At 39.7% G+C, this 19,446-nt stretch overlaps 1 protein-coding gene across 2 annotated transcripts in view; it reads right to left on the reverse strand.

Moving 5' to 3' along the window:
- Positions 1-447: 447 nt before the first annotated feature.
- Positions 448-19,446, reverse strand: part of LOC149153772 (COMPASS-like H3K4 histone methylase component WDR5B) — a 112,858-nt gene continuing 93,859 nt past the window's right edge. Inside the window, exon 2 of one of the 2 annotated variants that reach the window (XM_089439779.1) lies at positions 448-1,040. In XM_089439779.1, the coding sequence (XP_089295905.1) occupies positions 945-1,040 (96 nt within the window). In that variant the 3' untranslated portion in view covers positions 448-944. Of the gene's footprint in view, positions 1,041-1,748; positions 2,333-19,446 lie in introns of those variants that run through there. The other variant, XM_089439778.1, reaches the window with a different exon arrangement.

The raw sequence follows: 19,446 nt of genomic DNA on the forward strand, positions 1-19,446 counted from the left end.
ACAGTGCTTGAATTTTGCCGAGGTACATGTTGTCAACATAACACCCAAAGTGTTGAAGTAAGTACTTTCTTGAGTTTCGTTCCTATATCTCCTCCTTGTATATTTTGGAGATGGGGAAACACACTGTGTGTGTGTGTTATTTTATAAATAGAATTATATTGAAACTTTTAAACAAAGCACCGTGAATAAATGAGCACGAACATTTAAATTACAGTGGAGACATATTAGTGTAGTCTATCTGTTAGACCTTTTCAAGAATTTTCCAGCACCTTTTCCAGTCAAAATTGCCCATAATTCGGCAGCGATTTACTGGAATCACAAATTTGAGTTATGAGTTCTCCACAATCCGAGTGCCCCAAGGCTTTTCAGTGTGCTGAATTTATATATGCAGTCAAAAACCCATTTTAAATAATAAAAATGAAGATTTGACCAAAAAAAATTTGCTAAATTTTAGCCAAAAACTCCAAAAAGTCTCATAGGCAATGCCTTAAAATGGATGACAGACAATAAATCAGTAACAGATGGCTACAGGAGAGCAAAAGTTCCTTTGGAGAATTTTTGAGAAGGCATATAAAAGACAAGTTACACTAACGAGCATGGGACCACAAGCTACAGAAGGTTTATGGCACAGAAATAAGCCAGTGACAGATGGGTACAGAAAAGCAAAAGTTTATCTGGGGAACTTATCCACTTTCCTTCAAAGATTCTCCAAGCAAATTTATGCGCTCTTCTACGCATCTGCAACTGGCTTATTGATCTCTCCCATGCTGGTGAATGTACCTCGTCTTTAATATGCCTCCATTGCTTATCTTCAATTAGCCTTGAATTAGGAAAGCATTGAGCAAGGTGGATTCACATGGTCAAATCCAGTCAAAATTGCCCAAAGAAAATCATGAAGCATGCAGAATGTGTAGAGAAACATGCTGGAAACATGACGTGGCTTTTCATCTCACATTTCCATATGTTTCCAGGGCATACCATATGCATTTCCACATTTCCCTGTGTTTCCAGTGATGGTACAGACCCGGTTCCTGCATTTCCTGCAACTTAGCACTGGATCAAATCACTTTCTACCTCACACCTGAAATACACAATACAAGAATGAACCAACAAAACCACCAAAAACTAAAAGCTTTAATGTCAAAAAATAAAACTTGACAGGAAGCGATATTTGATTCCAAAAAAACAGGAAGCATCAAGTGGCAAAGCCTATGGCTGATCACAACAATAGTAAAGGGACTGCACAAACCCTTGTGTCACCCATCTTTTCACCCAAACCAAGAACCTCAACTGCATCATAAGTTCATAACCATTATTTCTTGACTACCTTTAACAAAATAAAATTAGCCTTCTGAGACTAAAAACATTTTCAAAACCTAAAGAGCATAACAAGTCCTTGTCCTTGGCCTGCAGCATACAAGAAATGTGAGTTCAATATTAAAAAAGGCCATACACAATAATAATTACTACACTTCATAAGCTACATGAGGCTTCATAATTATATAAATTACCATAATTCAATTTTACCATGCACATGGTGTACAGCATAGCACAAAAAGCATTGGAGAAGCCTTCTATGAATCAAACCAATCCATTAAATAAGCAAAAACAAAACAAAAGAACTGTCCAATCAACTAAAGTCAGAAAAGGTCACAAAGCGAATTATACAATAAAATCAATTTTCTTTTCATTCAAACTATTCTAAAAGATAAAGAGCACTCTGGTTATAACTTTCACGTCTGTCCAGATCAAAATAACTAAATTCTTCTCTCCAAACAAAATTGTGTGAAGAAAATTATTGAAATATTAAACACAGGATACAGATTCGTAAATTGAACCCATATTCCTCATTTTCTAAAGCACAAAAAGTGATCAACTCAATAGAGTTACTGGAGGAAAGATAGCAGTCAATGTGACCTAACTATAAATCTCTCTTTGGAATGCACAGATAAACACAACAGCCTTCTGAGTGTTCAACATTTTATCTTCCATTAGCAGAAGAAATTTACAATACATATGCACAACGTGGTGCTCCCACAAGCTTCAGTTACTTATCTTGAACCCAAAGCTTTACAGTTCTATCCAAAGCACCAGAAGCAATCTTATTTTCAATGGGACTACAAGAAACAGAGATAACAGTGTCTGTATGACCTTCCAACCTTTGAACCATGTTCTTACCCTGAAGGTCCCAAAGATACACACAACAATCCTCAGAGCCACTGACAATGTATTTTCCATTTGTCACAGAAAATGTCGAAGTCATGCAGTACACCCTATTGGTGTGACTAGTGTATGTTTTCATAATCTTGCCTGTTGAGTAGTTCCACAGCTTCTGCACTCATCAAATGGTAAAACTGAAGTCAGCCAATAGAAAGACACATTGCAATTCTGTCAAAGTTATATATGCCCTCCTTCAAAGTTAGAACCAACCTTCCTGTTGCCAGTAGAAGTTAAAACACAGTGGTAATATTAATGTATTTTACAGTTAATCAAAGAATTATCCAGCATTTGACCATTATGGTTGAAACTTGAAAAGCTTCAAACCAAAAAATATGAATACAAAGCCTTCGAAAAAACACAGAATACCTCAAAAATCAATAAGACTATTATCGGATGGGGTGGTCAGCTAAGGCAATAGGATGGCTCCCACATGGATGGGAGAGGTCATGAGCACTCGAACCAGGTAGAGGAAATGGAATGAGAGGTCGTTTCAGGCCCAGTACATCAGGTTTTATGGCCGAGTTAAGTCATCCTCAAGGCAGTTGCAGTGACCATGTTTCCAGATTGATGGATCTGTGGATAATTATAGCACAAGCTCGGTTCGTTTGGTTTATGTCCAGTTTCCATTCTGGGTAGCCAAACCCTGTGGAAAAGACCATGGGACAAACCAGCTCTGGGATTGTGGGATTAAAGCCTCAATTCGGCTTTGCCTGCAGATAGTGAACCCTCTGGTTAGAATCTTTATCTGTTCCCTCAAAATTTCAATCTCTGCTTGGTAACGGGTTGCAATTTCGATTAAGAACTGGTTGGTAAAGGATTGGGGTCTGCTGGCTCACATAAGTTGTTTCTGGAGAATTTTCCAAGTGGCCTTTCTCATTCTGTTCTTCAATGTTTCTTCCCCGCCTGGTCTTTGTCCCTTTCTGTTAATTTTAGATAACAATGGTATGTTCAACGCTTAGCACAATTACCTCAATGTCCTTTTATCAGCCCAATGACAATTTCCAATTTAGTTTCCAATAGCAATCACATTAACTATAAATCACATTGACAGTAACTGTAGATAGAACATGAACAATAAAACGCAAAAGACAAGCCAAGACAAGAGAACACCAGATTTGGCGAATGCAGGGAAAAAACCCCAAGATGGGGAAAACCCTTTGATCAATTCTTCTTATTATTATTATATCAAATGTTCAGCAGAGAGAGAGAGAGAGTACAAAAATAAGTCAAAGTTGACTTGTCAAATCACTGTCAAAACAGCCCTGTAAAATTCTGCAATTCTGACCTGGGTCAACAGCAGTAAAATCAACCCTAACCAGAAAGTCAACAGCAGTCAAACTTCTCCAAAACAGTTCAGTCAACCAAAGTCAAACTTGGCCTCTTTTGCTGGTCAAAGTCAGCCCAAAACAGTACATAAATCAGCAGTCAAACTTGGTCAAAGTCTGCAGTCAGCTCTGGTCAACATGCCTAGAATACCTTGGTCAGCTCTCCAAAACTGAAATTTTGACCCAAAATTGCAATCAAACTTGGTCAACGCAGCCCTGGTCAACACTAGTCAAACCTGCAACAGATTCCTAAAATTCGGCCCTGTAATTTTTCCTGAAATTTGTCTTTCTTCACTGCCACATGTGTCAGGAAAAGAGATGCCCAATAAGTTGTACGAACCAATCAGATGAGGAGAGAGAAGAATATGTTGAGTTGATGAAGTGCCAAATGAGGATGAAAGTCTCTTGTATTTTTACAAGTCATTGGGGCTCAAGAGACATGTCCATCGGGGTTCATAAGCCTACATTATGATGTGGCCGACCTTGACAATTTGCATATGTGGGCTTGACCTCAAAAAACATATTTTTCCTCATCCAAATTTGATGATTTTTAGGTCGATTTTGGTCCTCTTGAAAAGAGGAATTCAATGCAATAATCATCTCCATCAAATGAGCTGTCCAAAGTGGAATTTGGCCCTAGTTTCCAATTTTAACACGTTCAAATTTGTAGGGTGTTGTCTTTGGACCCTGCTATCCTTGGGCTCTTTGATTTCTGGAGATTTGGTTCATTTTCTATGGGGTGGTCACCCTTGGTGGGTCTGGTTCCCTCTAGGTGGGGCTCAAGATTTAGACAACCTCTTGAGAACGTCCCATCTCCCAGCTCCCGATGGTCTGTTCAGTTTTCTCGAAGTAGGCCCTTACTAATTGTCGGCTCTCTACCTTAAGAAGTTGTTGGATACAACTTGTTGTCGCCCAAATTATACACTTCAAATGCGACAACTCAAGGCCGGCGCTGTCACTCTGATTCCCGCCCTCTCCGTTTTAGTTGTATCCCTACAGCAAGCTATTGGGGGTAGTCCCTATGAAATGTGAAGATGGGAGACTTGTTGGCAACCAACAAGTCCGGGAGACACAATTGAATGGCCTAGCAACCTGGTTGAATTAGCAAGTAAAGTGATTTGATTAGATTTATTATGAAGACCAGCGCCTTGAATGGAGTCAACTACTTGCTTAAGACAAATTATTACCAAGTTACCGAATGAACAGTGTTGCTTAAAAGATGCTTCATTATCCTAAAAGGGATGCAAATCCTACAAAGTAGATGAGATGCGGAATGTTGCTTTATTTTAGTTAGATGCCTACTCTAAATGTATTCTTCCTCTTAATTGTTTTGAAGCTAGTCTCTAGAGTAGGTTGTGAGAAAGAAGCCAAGGGGAAGCAGGCTCGGGCCTAGTTAACGATATCTCCCCATAGGTTCTAACTACCTGATGCCTCCAGTGCCATAGAGACTGTGACTCTGACCACTCCAAGGTCACCGTGTTAACCACTTAGAGGGGCCAGGCTCCTCAAGCTAGGTGAGAAAGGTGGTCCTATTTTCTATTGACCAAGGTTAAGCTTGGCAGTAAATTGATTAATGCAAGATATTAATCCTAGAATGCAAGTGCAAGAGATGATGAGTGCTCTTAAGGTGAGATTACGTAATGTTCTTAAGTACTTAATTACAATTATCTTTAATGCTTGAACCATAGTCAATCTCAACCAAAAGAGAAAGTGCTTAAACTCAAGGATCAAGGATGATCTTGACATATGGAATCCACTCGTAGATCTTCTGCAATCCATACTCCAGCTCAATCTGCATCAACAAAGCCATGTAACTCTATCCAATCATGGCTTTCCTTTGTAGCATAATCCATAAGTAGTACTGCCACACAAATACTCAAAAATCCTCTTTACTACTCTCTAATGCTCCTTCAGTTTTGACATATACTTGCTCAATATCTCCAATGCATGTGTAATGTTCAGTATAGTAAAGACCATTACATACCTCAAACTGCCAACTACACTAGCATATGAAGCATGGGACACGAAATCTTCCTATGTCTTGGGACAATGATCTACAAATAACTTTACACCTACGGTAATAGTGACCTTTACAAATTTACATTCCTACATATTAAACCTTTGCAATATTGTCTCAACATACTTCCTCTGATTTAGAGTTTTCTATTTGTCTGATCTTTTTCAATTTCCAAATGAACTTTGCAGCACCAAGATCTTTCATGTCAAATTTAAAGAACAACTAAGTTTCCACATCCTAGATGATTTCCTTGTCATTTCCAATCAACAACATATTATCCACATACAAGACCAAATAAGTAAGGTGATCACCAATAAATTTGAAATACACACAATAATCTACTTTACTCCTTGTGGAGCCAAGTCCCAATATATAAGTATCAATTTTTTTATACCACATCCTTGGTGATTTCTTTAACCCATATACGGACCTTTTCATCCTACATACTAGCGCTTTATTTCCCTTTACCACAAAACCATTTAGTTTCTTCATGCAGGTTTCTTCTTCTATATTCCCATGTGAGAATGATGTCTTCATGTCCATTTGTTCTACTTCAAAATCAAAAACAGCAACAAAATATAAAAGAAATCTAATAATAATTAACTTGGCAACAAGACAAAAAAATCTCCCCAAAGTCAATTCCCTCTACCTAGGAATAAACTTTTCCTACTAACCAACTTTGTATTTCTCCAAATTGCCTTTTTCGTGCAACTTCTCCTTAAACACCCATTTGTTTCCAATAGGTTTTCTTCCAACCAACAACTCCATTAGATCTCAAGCCTCATTCTTGTCCAAGGCTACCATTTCTTCAACCATGGTCTTTTTAAATAGTTTTCCATCCTCTAAACCCATTGCCTCCCTAACAGTTGTGGGATCATCACCAGTAACAAACAACACAAAATTTGAATAACAATCAAGTGGAATATGCTTTTCTAGTTGCCTTCTTTCCCGAACCAATCTCTTCAATACCAGAGTATGTGGTTTTTCTTCTTTTGATTCATATTCTTCTATAATGTTTGATTCATCATCCTTCAATTCAAACTCCACCTTCTCTAGTTCTTTCTCCCTTGCTAGGACTTCATATTTGACAACATCTTTGATTTTTCAAAATACCACATCTCGACTATACACAACCCTCTTAGTTTTTGAGTTCCAAAGCTTATAACCTTTCAAACCAATAAAGATACACTTCTCAGCTATATTAACTCCTATTTTCCTTCAGAATGTCTACATAAGCATCACAACCAAATAATCTAGGATGTTTGAGAGATGGTTTCATACTAGTCCATACCTCATGTTGATTTTTAATGTACCTTGGACAAGTGGTTTCCCATCGGTTAGTCTCTACCTAGGGAAAAGTGTCCAAAGTAATTATTTTCCTAAGTGTGACTTTATAAAGTGAAAGTGACTTTATAAGTGGTAGAGTCAATGTTAAATTATAAAGTGAAAAGTGACTTTAGAGAGTAGTGAAGTTCAGAGAAGGATTTTTGATTCCGGGTGAGCGAGGGGAAGCTCTGCAACTTGATCTAGGGTTGGCGTTAGGGTTTGACGTTGGGTACCATGGCGGGATGTGCAAGGGGGAGTGCCGCTCCCTCCTACAGTCAAGTAGTTACAAATAGAAGCAAGGATGCTGGAAAGCAGCGTTTCAAGAAACCTCTGGGGAAAACAACAGAGGCAAGTAACACGGAAATATTGAGAAGAAACAGACCTCATGACTGATGCAAGTGAATATGCCATGGGGGCAGTGTTGGTGCAGCACGGAAAGCCTATATGCTTTCATTCTGAGACATTCACATCAGCGGTAGTTAACTATCCTACATATGATAAAGAATTATATGCATTAGTTCAGAGTGTTAAAAACTGGAAACATTACATAATGGGTAAAGAAAAAATCATACATACAGATCATCAACCACTTCAATATTTACACTCACAAATTAAATTGCAACAATCACGACATTACAGGTGGATGGGTTTCCTACAGCAATTTCATCTTGTTATCAGATATAAGAAGGGCATACATAATAAGGTTGCGGACATGTTATCAAGACCAATCATAAATGCATCCACAATACTTAAGCATAATTTAGTAATTCATGAAAGTTACATTGAACAATATGCTCAAGACACAAATTTTAAGGACGTATATGCAACTTTAAGTCATGGCAAGCAGGTAGAAGAATTGGATTATTACATAAAGGACAAACTCTTATATCATTTTGGAAAGTTATGCATTCCACAAACTGAAAGAGTTAATATAATTCGAGAAGCACATACTTCTCTCATATCAGGTCATTTTGGTGTAAGTAAGATAGTTGCACAATTACAAAGTTTTTGCTATTGGCCACAAATGAATGAGACAGTTTCTAGATATATTAAAGGATGTACTATGTGTGCTACAAGCAAGCCAAGTAATAGAAAATTAGGCGTGTATACTCCATTGCCAATTCCTTCTCGTCCTTGGGAAAGTGTTTCCATGGATTTTGTTGGGGGGTTGCCAAAGTCTAGAAAGGGTCATGATTATTTGTATGTAGTTGTGGATAGGTTTAGTAAGATGTGTATTTTCACACCATGTAATAAACAGGTCACAACTGAACAAACTGCAAAGTTGTTCTTTCAAAATGTATGGGTTCATTTTGGGTTACCCACTTCTATTGTATCCGATCGAGATTCTCAATTTGTCGGGAAATTTTGGTCAAGTCTATGGGAGTTAATGGACACAAGGTTAAAGAAGAGCACGGCATTTCATCAAAAACAGATGGTCAGACAGAAGTGGTCCACGGGACAGTGATACAGTTGCTTCAAGGATATTGCAGCAAGCATCCCAAACTTTGGGATGAACATTTGTGTTATGTGCAGCATGCTTAAAAGTTACAACCATGCAAAACATTCTTCTACTCAGAGATCTCCTTTTGAGACTTGTTTTGGTTTTACACCAAAGTCTCCCTTGGATTTTGTCTTTGGTAAAGACATAGCAGTTGATGGACACAGTGATGTGGACAAAGCAACCAAGTTCATTGAACAAATCCAGGAAATTCACCAGGCAATACAAGAACAGCTGGAAAGAAGCCAAGCAAAGTATAAAGCGCAGCATGACAAGCATCGAGTTGAGCATAGCTTTCAAGTTGGTGGTCAAGTCTAGTTGTACATCAACAAAGAAAGACTGCAAGGGGAAGGTAAAAAGTTGGAACCAATTAGATATGGTCCTTTCAAAATACTTAATAAAATTGGTGAAAATGCTTTCCGCCTAGATCTACCAGCTTATATGCAGATCTATTTCGTCGTAAATGTTGAAAACTTGAGATTGTACAAACCTTCATTGATTGAAGATCCTGAAGAGCAAGGTCAACTACCTTCTATTGAAGATCTTTTCGAAGTATCTCAATGAGCTACAGGAGGACACAGTTCTTGACAGGAGGATAAGAACTTCGCGATGAGGAAATGTTGAGTATCTTCAAGTTGGACTCAAAGGTACAAATCCAAGTAAAGCACGATGGATAGAGATTGGAAAAGTGAGGGAACTTTATCCTCACTTACTCAATAACTAAAACCAACTTTTGGTGGTCCAAAAGCTTCCAGTGGGGAGGAGTGATCCAAAATGGATTCAATTTTGCCTCCATATCAAAGTCTTCAAACTCAGTTGAAAGTGGGATCAAGTCGAAGTGCTCGACGAGACGATTCCAACGGTGCGAACGGCGCGAAAATCCGAGTTCAGATGAAGAAGTTAAGGCCAGTCAAAGTTTCAAGGCAAACTAGGGCAAAAAGTCAAAAGGTCAAAGTCAAACTAGTCAATGGTCAATAGTCAACGCTTACGTCAACAGGACACGTGTCGTCCCAGGAATGCGCCACATGGTTTTGATGATGTCAGCAAAGAAGGTGATGTGGCAGTTTTTAATTGGTTCACATGAGCCAATCCGGTGCTGACACGTGGCAGCCCGGATTTGCCCAATATTGACATGCAAATCCCAAAATTTGGGGGTCAGGGAGGATCGAACCCCTAACCTCCTGGATTACTAAGATCTCGCTGGATTCCGCTCACCGGATGAGCTATCACACCACTTGTTCATTATGGAAAAGATAAGGTATTTAAGGTTTCCGGTTGGAGCCGCTGGAAAAAGGGTCGGACGGTCAAGGTCAACCCCATGACCGTCGGTCCCTTGGCATTTAATGTGTGTATAACCGCGGGATTTCACCATAGTCCGAACCATATACAACCAACCATATCATACAACAAACCATATCATAAATCCCACATGCGCCGCGAAATATATATCGTATATGATATATATATCATATACATATTAATGTAAAGCAAGGAATAAGGCGGAGGGTTGGGCGGAGGTTTGAACCGCCGACCTTCCCAAAACCATTATACAACAGCGCTTTCACATGAGTCCGCTAGCCAACATACCAAGTGCTAGAACTTGGTATTCCATCTGCCAAACATTTTTATATTGTTATGCAAGTGCCGAACCAGACCAAAACCACCAGCGCGCTTTCCAAGGCGAGTTTTGGTTGCAGAAGCAGTTTTTCACAAGTAAAGGCAGTTTTGTGCAGCAGAAAGGCGGTTTTGCTATAGGCAGAGGTGGTTTTTGACTTTCCAGGGGGTCTGGAGGTCACTATGGCCAAATATGGTCGAGTTTACACTCATTTGACTTGAAATTTCGAGCTGGACGCAGTGGTGATGTCCATTTTATCATCTGAGACTCTGTTTTTGAGCTCATGTCTGTAACAGCATATTGAAGACAAAATAAAGAGGTCAACACTGGAAGCGAAAGGACCAGGAGACGTAGCCAGAAAGTCTGGTGAACTCCTTTATTAAATTTGGTTGTGTTGATGTGTTTAAATGTGTCTTCAAATTGTTTATGTGTTTATGTTATTCGCAATCTTTTCGATCCGTTGCATTAAGTAACATAAGCGAATTCACACATAGTCTATAATACCTTTTTCATTAATGGATCATCTATTGTACATTGCAATTATTGTTCTATCTAAAATTACTATTTACTACTGGAAGATTGAATGGATTGTTAATTGAAGTTAAGAATTGGGCTAAAGTAATTGTAACAGCATAGAACGGTGGAAAATTAACAAGGCCAATGTGGAGGACAGCTTTAGCCTATTACAATTTGTTGATGACAAATTTATATGCTGAAAACTTAAAGGTTCATTTTGTGGTTGATGATTGATCATTTGATAACAAGTTATATGTGTACTAAACGATTGATGATTGATCATTTGATAACAAGTTATATGTGTACTAAAAGGTTGATGCTTTAATGATCGTCACTAATCCAATAATTAAAACCATGTTATGTTTTTTGCACTTGATTTGACATTCTACATGTTACACACACACACACACAATATATAATTATTCTCTCTCATAATCATTTTTAAAATTGGACAGTTATATATTAGAATATGTATTATATGAAAATTGCTCCCAGAATCTTTTGCCAAGGGCTTGGTTAGAATATCAACTACCTACTAATTCGTGGAAATATGTTAAACCTTCATTGCTCCCATTTGAATCATGTCTTGTATGAAGTGATCTCTACTCTCTACTAAGTGCCACAAAAGTTTGCTTCTTGCTAAACCAAGATACCATTGTTGACCCCAAGCTAAAGTAACACCTTAAGATGCTCTTCTTATCTATTGCACTACCTGCCACTTCACCATTTCTTAGATATTTCAAACCATACTCAACTATGCCCCTCAATGTTTGACTTCACCATCAAGGTCTCCTGACAGAAACAGAAGGCGCTCTTATCTCCATCTCTTCACTTGAAGGTTGTTGTATGGCCCTAGAAATCAATGGTAACCCCAACTCAACCTTTGGAGATTCTTTCTTCTCATCCTCTCTCACTAGGTCTAGAATCTCCTTAGACCTATCCTTGCTGCTTGGGATAGCAAATTTGGCATGCCTGCCAAGTATGCACCCTCTATGTACACCATGTTGCTCGATACTTAACTTTGGATGACCTATTGTTGGAAAATGTAACTAGGTTCAATCTTCATAATGTCTTATGTACTCTTGATTTTTGTATTTGATGTAAAAGAGAAAAGAAAAATATTATTATTATTTTTATAGCATGGGTTTCATGCTCTAGGCCAATTTGTTTTTAGGTCAAGCACCCATTATGTGCTTCTAGGCTATGTCATAGAGTCAAAGAAGTTAATGAGTCATTGTGATATGTAAAAGACCCTATTGGGCATCATGTATCAATTCCATAGAATTTATGTCAGTGAATTTGTGTCATAAATACCCTCCAAGTTCAAGTCGACCTAGCCATCAACAAGTCGGCCTACAAGAGAGGACAAGTCGGCCTCATGATGACAATTCGGCTCCAAGGAAAGCCTATATATAAGAGGTACTCTACCTCATTTCTGACATGTCCAACAAGTTCGATCAAGACAAGAAGAAGACCTAAAAGGTGAGCAAAGAAGAGGAAAACAAAAGGAAAGAGAAAAACGAAATTTTGAAGATTGTTTTTGGGTTATTTCCTCTCACACGTACGAAATTATTAGGGCATCATTTTTGTAGTAGCAAGACCGAATTGCAATCATCTCAAGGAGCAAAATTTAGGTATCAAGAAGATCAATAGCAAGCCGAAGTTACCAAGGGAAGAATATCAAGCCAAGCGAAGGAGAAAAAGACCATAATTCTGCCCCACTCACACGTGTGAAATTACAGAGATTGCAGGAAGGCCAAAAGTTGCAAACCTGAAGCAGTGGTCAAAAATATGAGGTGAGGCCAAAAACTTGAAGTGTTGAAGAAGTTTGACTAGCGTTGACTTCATGAAAGAAAAGTTCATCAAAGGAGAGGTTGACTTGGTCTTGGACAAGTCTTTTGTCTTGGTCTTAGGTCTTGGAATTTGTCCTTTGAAAATTCTCTAAGAGAAGAATTCTTGTGGGTTTTTCTCTCAAAAGGAGAGGTTTTGGCCCTGGCTAGCAGCCTATATTTTTTGTCCTCGTCTCATTGATCATCATAGTTTGGTAGTTGTTTATGATAAAAACACAATAATAATCGAGTGAAAGAAGTTAATAACAAGTACATCAAGTTAAGAAAAAGAACATCACAAGCAGTGATCAAAATAAGTGAATCACCCTAATCTAGCTGCCATAGATTTCTCAACATCTATGACTATCTCCCTCAAAATAGGCAATGTCCTTGTAAAATCCCTGGTTAAAAATCCATGTAATAAAGTTAATAAAGGCAAAATAATAACCAAGGTCATGGGGCACTTATTCGAAGCTGAATGATGAGCAAAACATCCTAGTGTGGGTGTTCATTAGGTTTATTGTGGCTAAGGAAATTGGCAAAGGCTTTGGAAAGGCAAGCGGCATTAATTGACATTTTATTTATGAAAATAATGGAAATTAGGAGAAAAGGAAGGTGGAAGGTCACAGGTGGTATGTGAGGAGAAAAATGAAGGAAAATAATGGAATTGAAGAAAATAGAGGCCTCATTAATAAAAAGGCTTCTGAGGATCAGTTCACAATCTTTTGTCAGTTCAGTTTTGGAGCTCTCTCTGTTCTCTCTACTTTCTCATACTCTTGGACATTTATTGAGTATTCTTGGAGCATTGTAGCATTGGGGAAAGAAGGCAAAGGAAGGACAAGAAAGCAAGAGGAAGCAAGGATCAAGCAAGTAAGAGCGGGATTCAAGCGGCTATAGCGGGCTTACCTGCAGGTATCAAGTTGCATGTATGATTTCCTTGCTAGTTTTGGCATGCATGGTACATAAATGTGTGTTTTTTGTTCTCTTTTTGTCATTGGCATGGGTCTTTCCAAGTGTGACAGTGGTTTTCAGCTTTGCCTTGCCATTTCCAGATAGCCAAGCTTTTGTCAGTTCAGTTTTGGAGCTCTCTCTATTCTCTCTACTCTCTCATACTCCTGGACATTTATTGAGTATTCTTGGAGCATTCTAGCATTGGGGAAAGAAGGCAAAGGAAGGACAAGAAAGCAAGAGGAAGCAAGGATCAAGCAAGCAAGAGCGGATTCAAGCGGCTACAGCAGGATTACTTGCAAGTATCAAGTTGCATGTATGATTTCCTTGCTAGTTTTGGCATGCATGGTACATAAATATGTGTTTATTGTTCTCTTTTTGTCATTGGCATGGGTCTTTCAAGGTGTGACAGTGGTTTTCAGCTTTGCCTTGCCATTTTCGGATAGCCATGGTGTGATGGGGTTATCTTGTTTTGGTTGAGTTGGATTGTCGAATGGTTTTCGAAACTGAGTGGGATGGTCTCAGGGGAGAAACACAGTGCCTAGGAATCCCTGGACTGGTGAAGGTGGGATTGCGGTAAACCCTGATTGTCTATGCCCTTGTTAGGCCTAGGAATCCTCGACCATTGAATGGCGAGATATACGGGCCTAGAGGGTGGAGCCTCATTGGGCCTACAAATCCTCAACCGGTGAATGTCGAAATATACAATAAAGACTAGAGGTGGACAAGGACAAATTCCTCACGGTTTAGGTGGAGAGATCCGGACGCATCCATGCTTGTTTAGGGCCTAGGGATCCGATGAGATTGCGGTAAAGTCTAGTTGTATATATGAGGGCTTGGGCCTAGGAATCCCTTGGTGGATTGTGATAAAGCCTGAGGAAGAACTGGTTGTTTTGTTGTAAGTACCACATTCATGCTTGGAATATGGCACAGGGGTGATTGGCTGAAAGAAAGATTTGTTCAACCCAATCTATGGTCGGGTGGTACGTGGAAGTTCCTAACTTGGTTGGCTTTTTCATATGTTAATAAGAGCTCCTTTCCTCTTGTGTTTTATGTGTAAATGTACTTGTTAATATGTGGTGTTTATAGTTGTTTTACTCTTGTTATTTTGTTGGTTTGTATGTTGGTTATAAGCATGGTTCATGACAGAATTTGGTTATAACTCTCATCATGTCAGTGCCTATACGTCATTATGCATACATCGACATGGTTATAGTTGTCATACATGGACTAAGGTGGATTGCTATGACAAAGCTATTGAATGTTTGGATGACAATGGAGAACAAAGAATCTTGCAGGGTAAGAAGAAAGCTACATCAATTAGAATGGTGACAGCTATGCAGACAAAGAGCAGTGGCAGAAAAGGGTGTATTATTTGCAGTACATATTTCTAGTGATAAAGGTAAGGATGTTGAGGATGCAGAAGTTATGAAGAGGTAGTCGATCTTGCAACAGTTTCAGGATGTGTTTCCGACAGAGATTTTAGAGTTGTTGCCTCGTAGAGAAGTCCACTTCTCTACTGAGTTGGTACCAAGGGCAACACCGGCATCAAAGGCACCATACAAGATGAGCACACTAGAGTTAGTAGTGTTGAAGTTGCAGTTGAAGGAAATGCTTGACAAAGGATACATCAGGCCAAGTGTATCGCCTTGGGGTGCACCAATTTTGTTTGTGAAGAAGGATGGTACTCTCATGCTATGCATTGATTACAAACAGTTGAACAAGGTGACCATCAAGAACAAGTATCCGTTGCTGAGGATTGATGACTTCTTCGACCAGTTGAAGGGAGTAGCAGTGTTCTCGAAGATTGGCTTGAGATCCTGATATCGTCAAGTACGCATTAAAGAAGAGGACATCTACAACATTGTTTTCCGGACTAGGTATGGGCATTATGAGTTTGTTGTAGTTCCATTTGGTTTGACTAATGCTCCAGCTACTTTCATGTGCTTGTTGAATAGTGTGGTATGTCCTTATCTCGACAAATTTGTCATTGTATTCATTGACGATATATTCTAAGAATGAGGAAGAGCATGTCAAACATTTAGAAGCAATGTTGAGATTGCTAAGTGAGCATCAGTTGTATGCTAAGCTCGGTAAAAGTAGTTTCTTTCACACAAAGGTCCATTACTTGGGACATGTTTCCACAGAAGGTATAGCAGTAGATCCAGAGAAGATAAGAGCTATCATGGAGTGGGCAGTTCCTAGAAACATGAATGAGGTAAGATCATTTATGGGACTAGCAGGTTATTATAAGGGGTTCATCAGGAACTTCTCTCGGATTGCATATCCTATTACGTCATTGCAAAGGCAAGGTAAGAAATTTATATGGACTGAGGAATGTGCAACAAGTTTTGAGCAATTGAAGCAGTTGTTGACAAACGCTCTAGTTCTAAAGATTACAAATCCAGAAAAAGAGTTTGTGGTGTGTACGGATGCCTGCAAGATAGGACTTGGTGGAGTCTTAATGCAGGAAGGACAAGTACTCTGCTATGAATCACAGAAGCTGAATAAGCACGAGCAGAATTATCCGACACATGATCTTGAGTTGGCAGCGATCATCCATGCATTGAAGATGTGGAGGCACTATCTTATTGGCAGGAGGTTTGTACTGATGAGCAATCACAGTGGATTGAGGTATCTGTTTGACCAACCAAATATGAATGTCGAGATTAGGTACATTAAAGGTAAAGATAACAAGGTTGCAAACGCTCTTAGTAGGAGAGTGCAGGTGAATGATATAGCAGCCATGAGTTCATATGGCACAGACTTATAGGATCGGATTTTACAGGCAAGACAGCGGGATGACAGGTACATGGAGCTTATACACAGGTTACAGCAGGGTACAGGTGATCAAGATATGGACTATCGTCTCACAGCAGATGGTTTGGTCAGATTTAGGGATAGGATCTATGTGTCGAACAATAGTAAGCTCAAGAAGACTATCTTGCGAGAATTGCATGCAAAACCGTATTCAGGGCACCAAGAATATCCGAAGACATTGATAGCGATGAAGAAGTTCTATTAAAGGCCGAATTTGAAGAAGGAAGTGGCGAAGGTTATGGCTAGATGTTTGGATTGTCAACAAGTAAAAGCAGAATGTAAGCACCCAGGTGGATTACTACAATCAATTCTAATTCCAGAGTGAAAATGGAAGGTCATTTCAACAACTTCATTATAGGTTTGTCGAGGACATCTAGACAGCATGATTCCATCATGGTTGTGGTGGACAGGTTGGAAAAAGTAGCACACTTCATTCGAGTGAAGTATAACTATTCAACTAGTGATGTAGCAAAGGTGTTAACATTAGGTATGTTCTATGCTAGAGCAATTTATTTAAATTTTCACAGTTAGCAATCACATCAGCATTATGATAAACTGCAGATAGAACATAAATATAAAACGCAGAAGACAAGCCAATGCAAGAGGACACAAGATATGGCGCGAGCCAGGGACAAACCCCACAATGTGTGGGGAAACCCTTTAATCAAATCTTCTTTTATCTTCAAAGTTCAGCAGAGAGAGAGATAGATAGTACATTTACAACAAAAGTCAACACTTTGACTTATCTAGATCTAGCATAGATCATTTCGTATAGCGATGAGATCAGTTGAAGACATTCTGCTTCAACTGATTCTCAAGGTGACTCCTTCACCTATCATTCTGATGTACCTTGTCCATGTGTTGTAGCTCATCGTGTTACACTGTGATGCACCCATCATCACAATGTTGGTCTTCATGCAGCTGCTGTCCCAGTGTTCATCACTGATGTACATGGTGCCACTGCTGCACCATGCTTACTGCTGTCCCAATGTCCTTGTTGCACTGTACTTATTGTTGTCTATGCTTTACTAGTTACATAAATATCCAAATGCAACAACATTTAGGAGCAGAATTCAATGCTTTCTTTTACTGTATAACTGAGGCTTATCAAACAATCCTTAAGGCATATGATAAGTACCTTCTTTTATCACAGAAAACTAGTTGTCCTAAGGACTCCTATAAGTTGCCCATCAAGCTGTCTCAACACATACAAGATGCACTTCAGAATATGTGCATTAGCTTACTGTTTGAGGGTAATTAGGCTGCTGCAATTCTGGACTAGTTAGGGCACCCAACCATAGTCCCTAACAACCCTTAAACTAACCCAAAATTGCTTCTTCTTACTGCGGTTGTCCTCCAATAGGGTGCAGCCCTCCACGCTACTCTTTAAGGGCAGTTTCAAGCCCAACGCACAAACCTTTCACCCCAAAAATGACTGCGGCATTCTCTTAACAGAACTGTTCACCCTTCAACAATGCTCTGAGGCAGTCCTTTCATTCTCGGCCTTCAAGATCAAGACTACAACCCGCAAGACAACACATCGGCCTGCCTGAAACAGCGTTCCATTCCTCGTTGTCCTATCCTTTGCTTGTTGTGCGTATTAGGGTCTATTTGCTGCGGAAGTAGAGCCTCCCTCTGGCTATGGATATGACCGCGCCTTCCATATGAGAGTCATTGTGTGTAGGGAGTCTCTCTGCCCTGCTTCCAGAACAGGGTATACGAACAACGTATATCATTTAATGACCAGCGTATCCATAATGAACAATGTATAGCGTATATGTCTCCATTATGGACATTGTATAAGTCTCCCTAATCTGCATAATGGGAGCCTCCTTGACTGCGTAGGTTAGGACCTGTGTATTAGACTTCTGGATAGCGTATTATGTCTCTGTTTGCTGCGTAGATCATCCTCATATGCCTGCGTATACATAGTCATGAACCCATACTGCGTATACAGTGATCGCCAACATATATATATGAACCCATACTGCGTATACAGTGATCGCCAGCATATATATGAATCCATACTGCGTATACAGTGATCGCCATATATGAACCCATACTGCGTATACAGTGATCGCCAGCATATATATGAATCCATACTGCGTATACAGTGATCGCCATCATATATATATATGAACCCATACTGCGTATTTGAACAGCATATCCCTTGTATTGGGTCTGTTTGTTGGCTCATCCTCATATGCTTGTAGTTTCCTGCGATTAGGGCATCGCCCTTGAGCCAGCGTATCTTTAGGTTTTCTCCTTCCAAAAACCCAGACGTGGAGAGGAGATCACCTTAAGAATACGTGTGCCAATTGACATCAAAAACTCTTCTATTTATACTAAAGAGAGGATGATGAAAAGACACGACGGTTGGGCTTCTAGAGCCTACATAAGAGTTGGTCGGCTTGATAATAATTACATAAACAAAATAAATTCATATCTCCATAAATACTTATCGGAATCGGATGATCTTTGGATCAATCCTACACCTCTCGACGAGAGGGATCCAATAAAAATATCAGCTGCCATAAATAAACTGACCCACATGGAGTTTGGCCCTAGTTGCCAATTTAACACTCCCTCTCAACTAGGGAGAACTCCATCCGCTGATCCATATGTACGACTGTACTATCTCTGCCATTAGTGCCTTGCACTACTCTGCCTAGCTCTGCTCTGCTCAGCTCTGCTGGCTCTGCTCAGCTCAGCTCAGCTCTGCTAGCTTTGCTCTGCTGGCTCTGCTCTGCTCTGCTCATCTCCGCTAAACTATGAAGAAGAAGAATTGATCGAGAATGAGTCATATCATTCTCCACTGACCTGAAGTCAGTCTCAGAGTGCATACCACTGGTCCCAGACCAGTCTCAACTGACCCGAAGTCAGCTTCATAGTAAGTACCACTCCTACCACTAGTCCCAGACCAGTATCGCAATCTCAGAGAGTGTACCACTGGTCCCAGACCAGTCTCAACCGACCCGAAGTCAGTGTCATAGTATGTACCACTCTCACTGGTCCCAGACCAGTACTGCACTGACACGAAGTCAGTCTCGGAGTATGTAGAACAATCGCCATGGAGAACACATCAATCCTGCTACAATCGCCATGGAGAACACATCAATCCAGGCTGCCATGGAGAACACATCAATCCAGGCTGCCATGGAGAACACATCAATCCTGCTACAATCGCCATGGAGAACACATCAATCCAGGCCTCACAGGAGAACACATCAATCCTGCTACAATCGCCATGGAGAACACATCAATCCATGCCTCACAGGAGAACACATCAATCCTGCTACAATCGCCATGGAGAACACATCAATCCAGGCCTC

Source organism: Pinus tabuliformis, chromosome 9 (assembly GCF_031772625.1).
Source record: "Pinus tabuliformis cultivar Carrire ecotype Pingquan chromosome 9, CPIR1, whole genome shotgun sequence".
NCBI lineage: Eukaryota > Viridiplantae > Streptophyta > Pinopsida > Pinales > Pinaceae > Pinus > Pinus tabuliformis.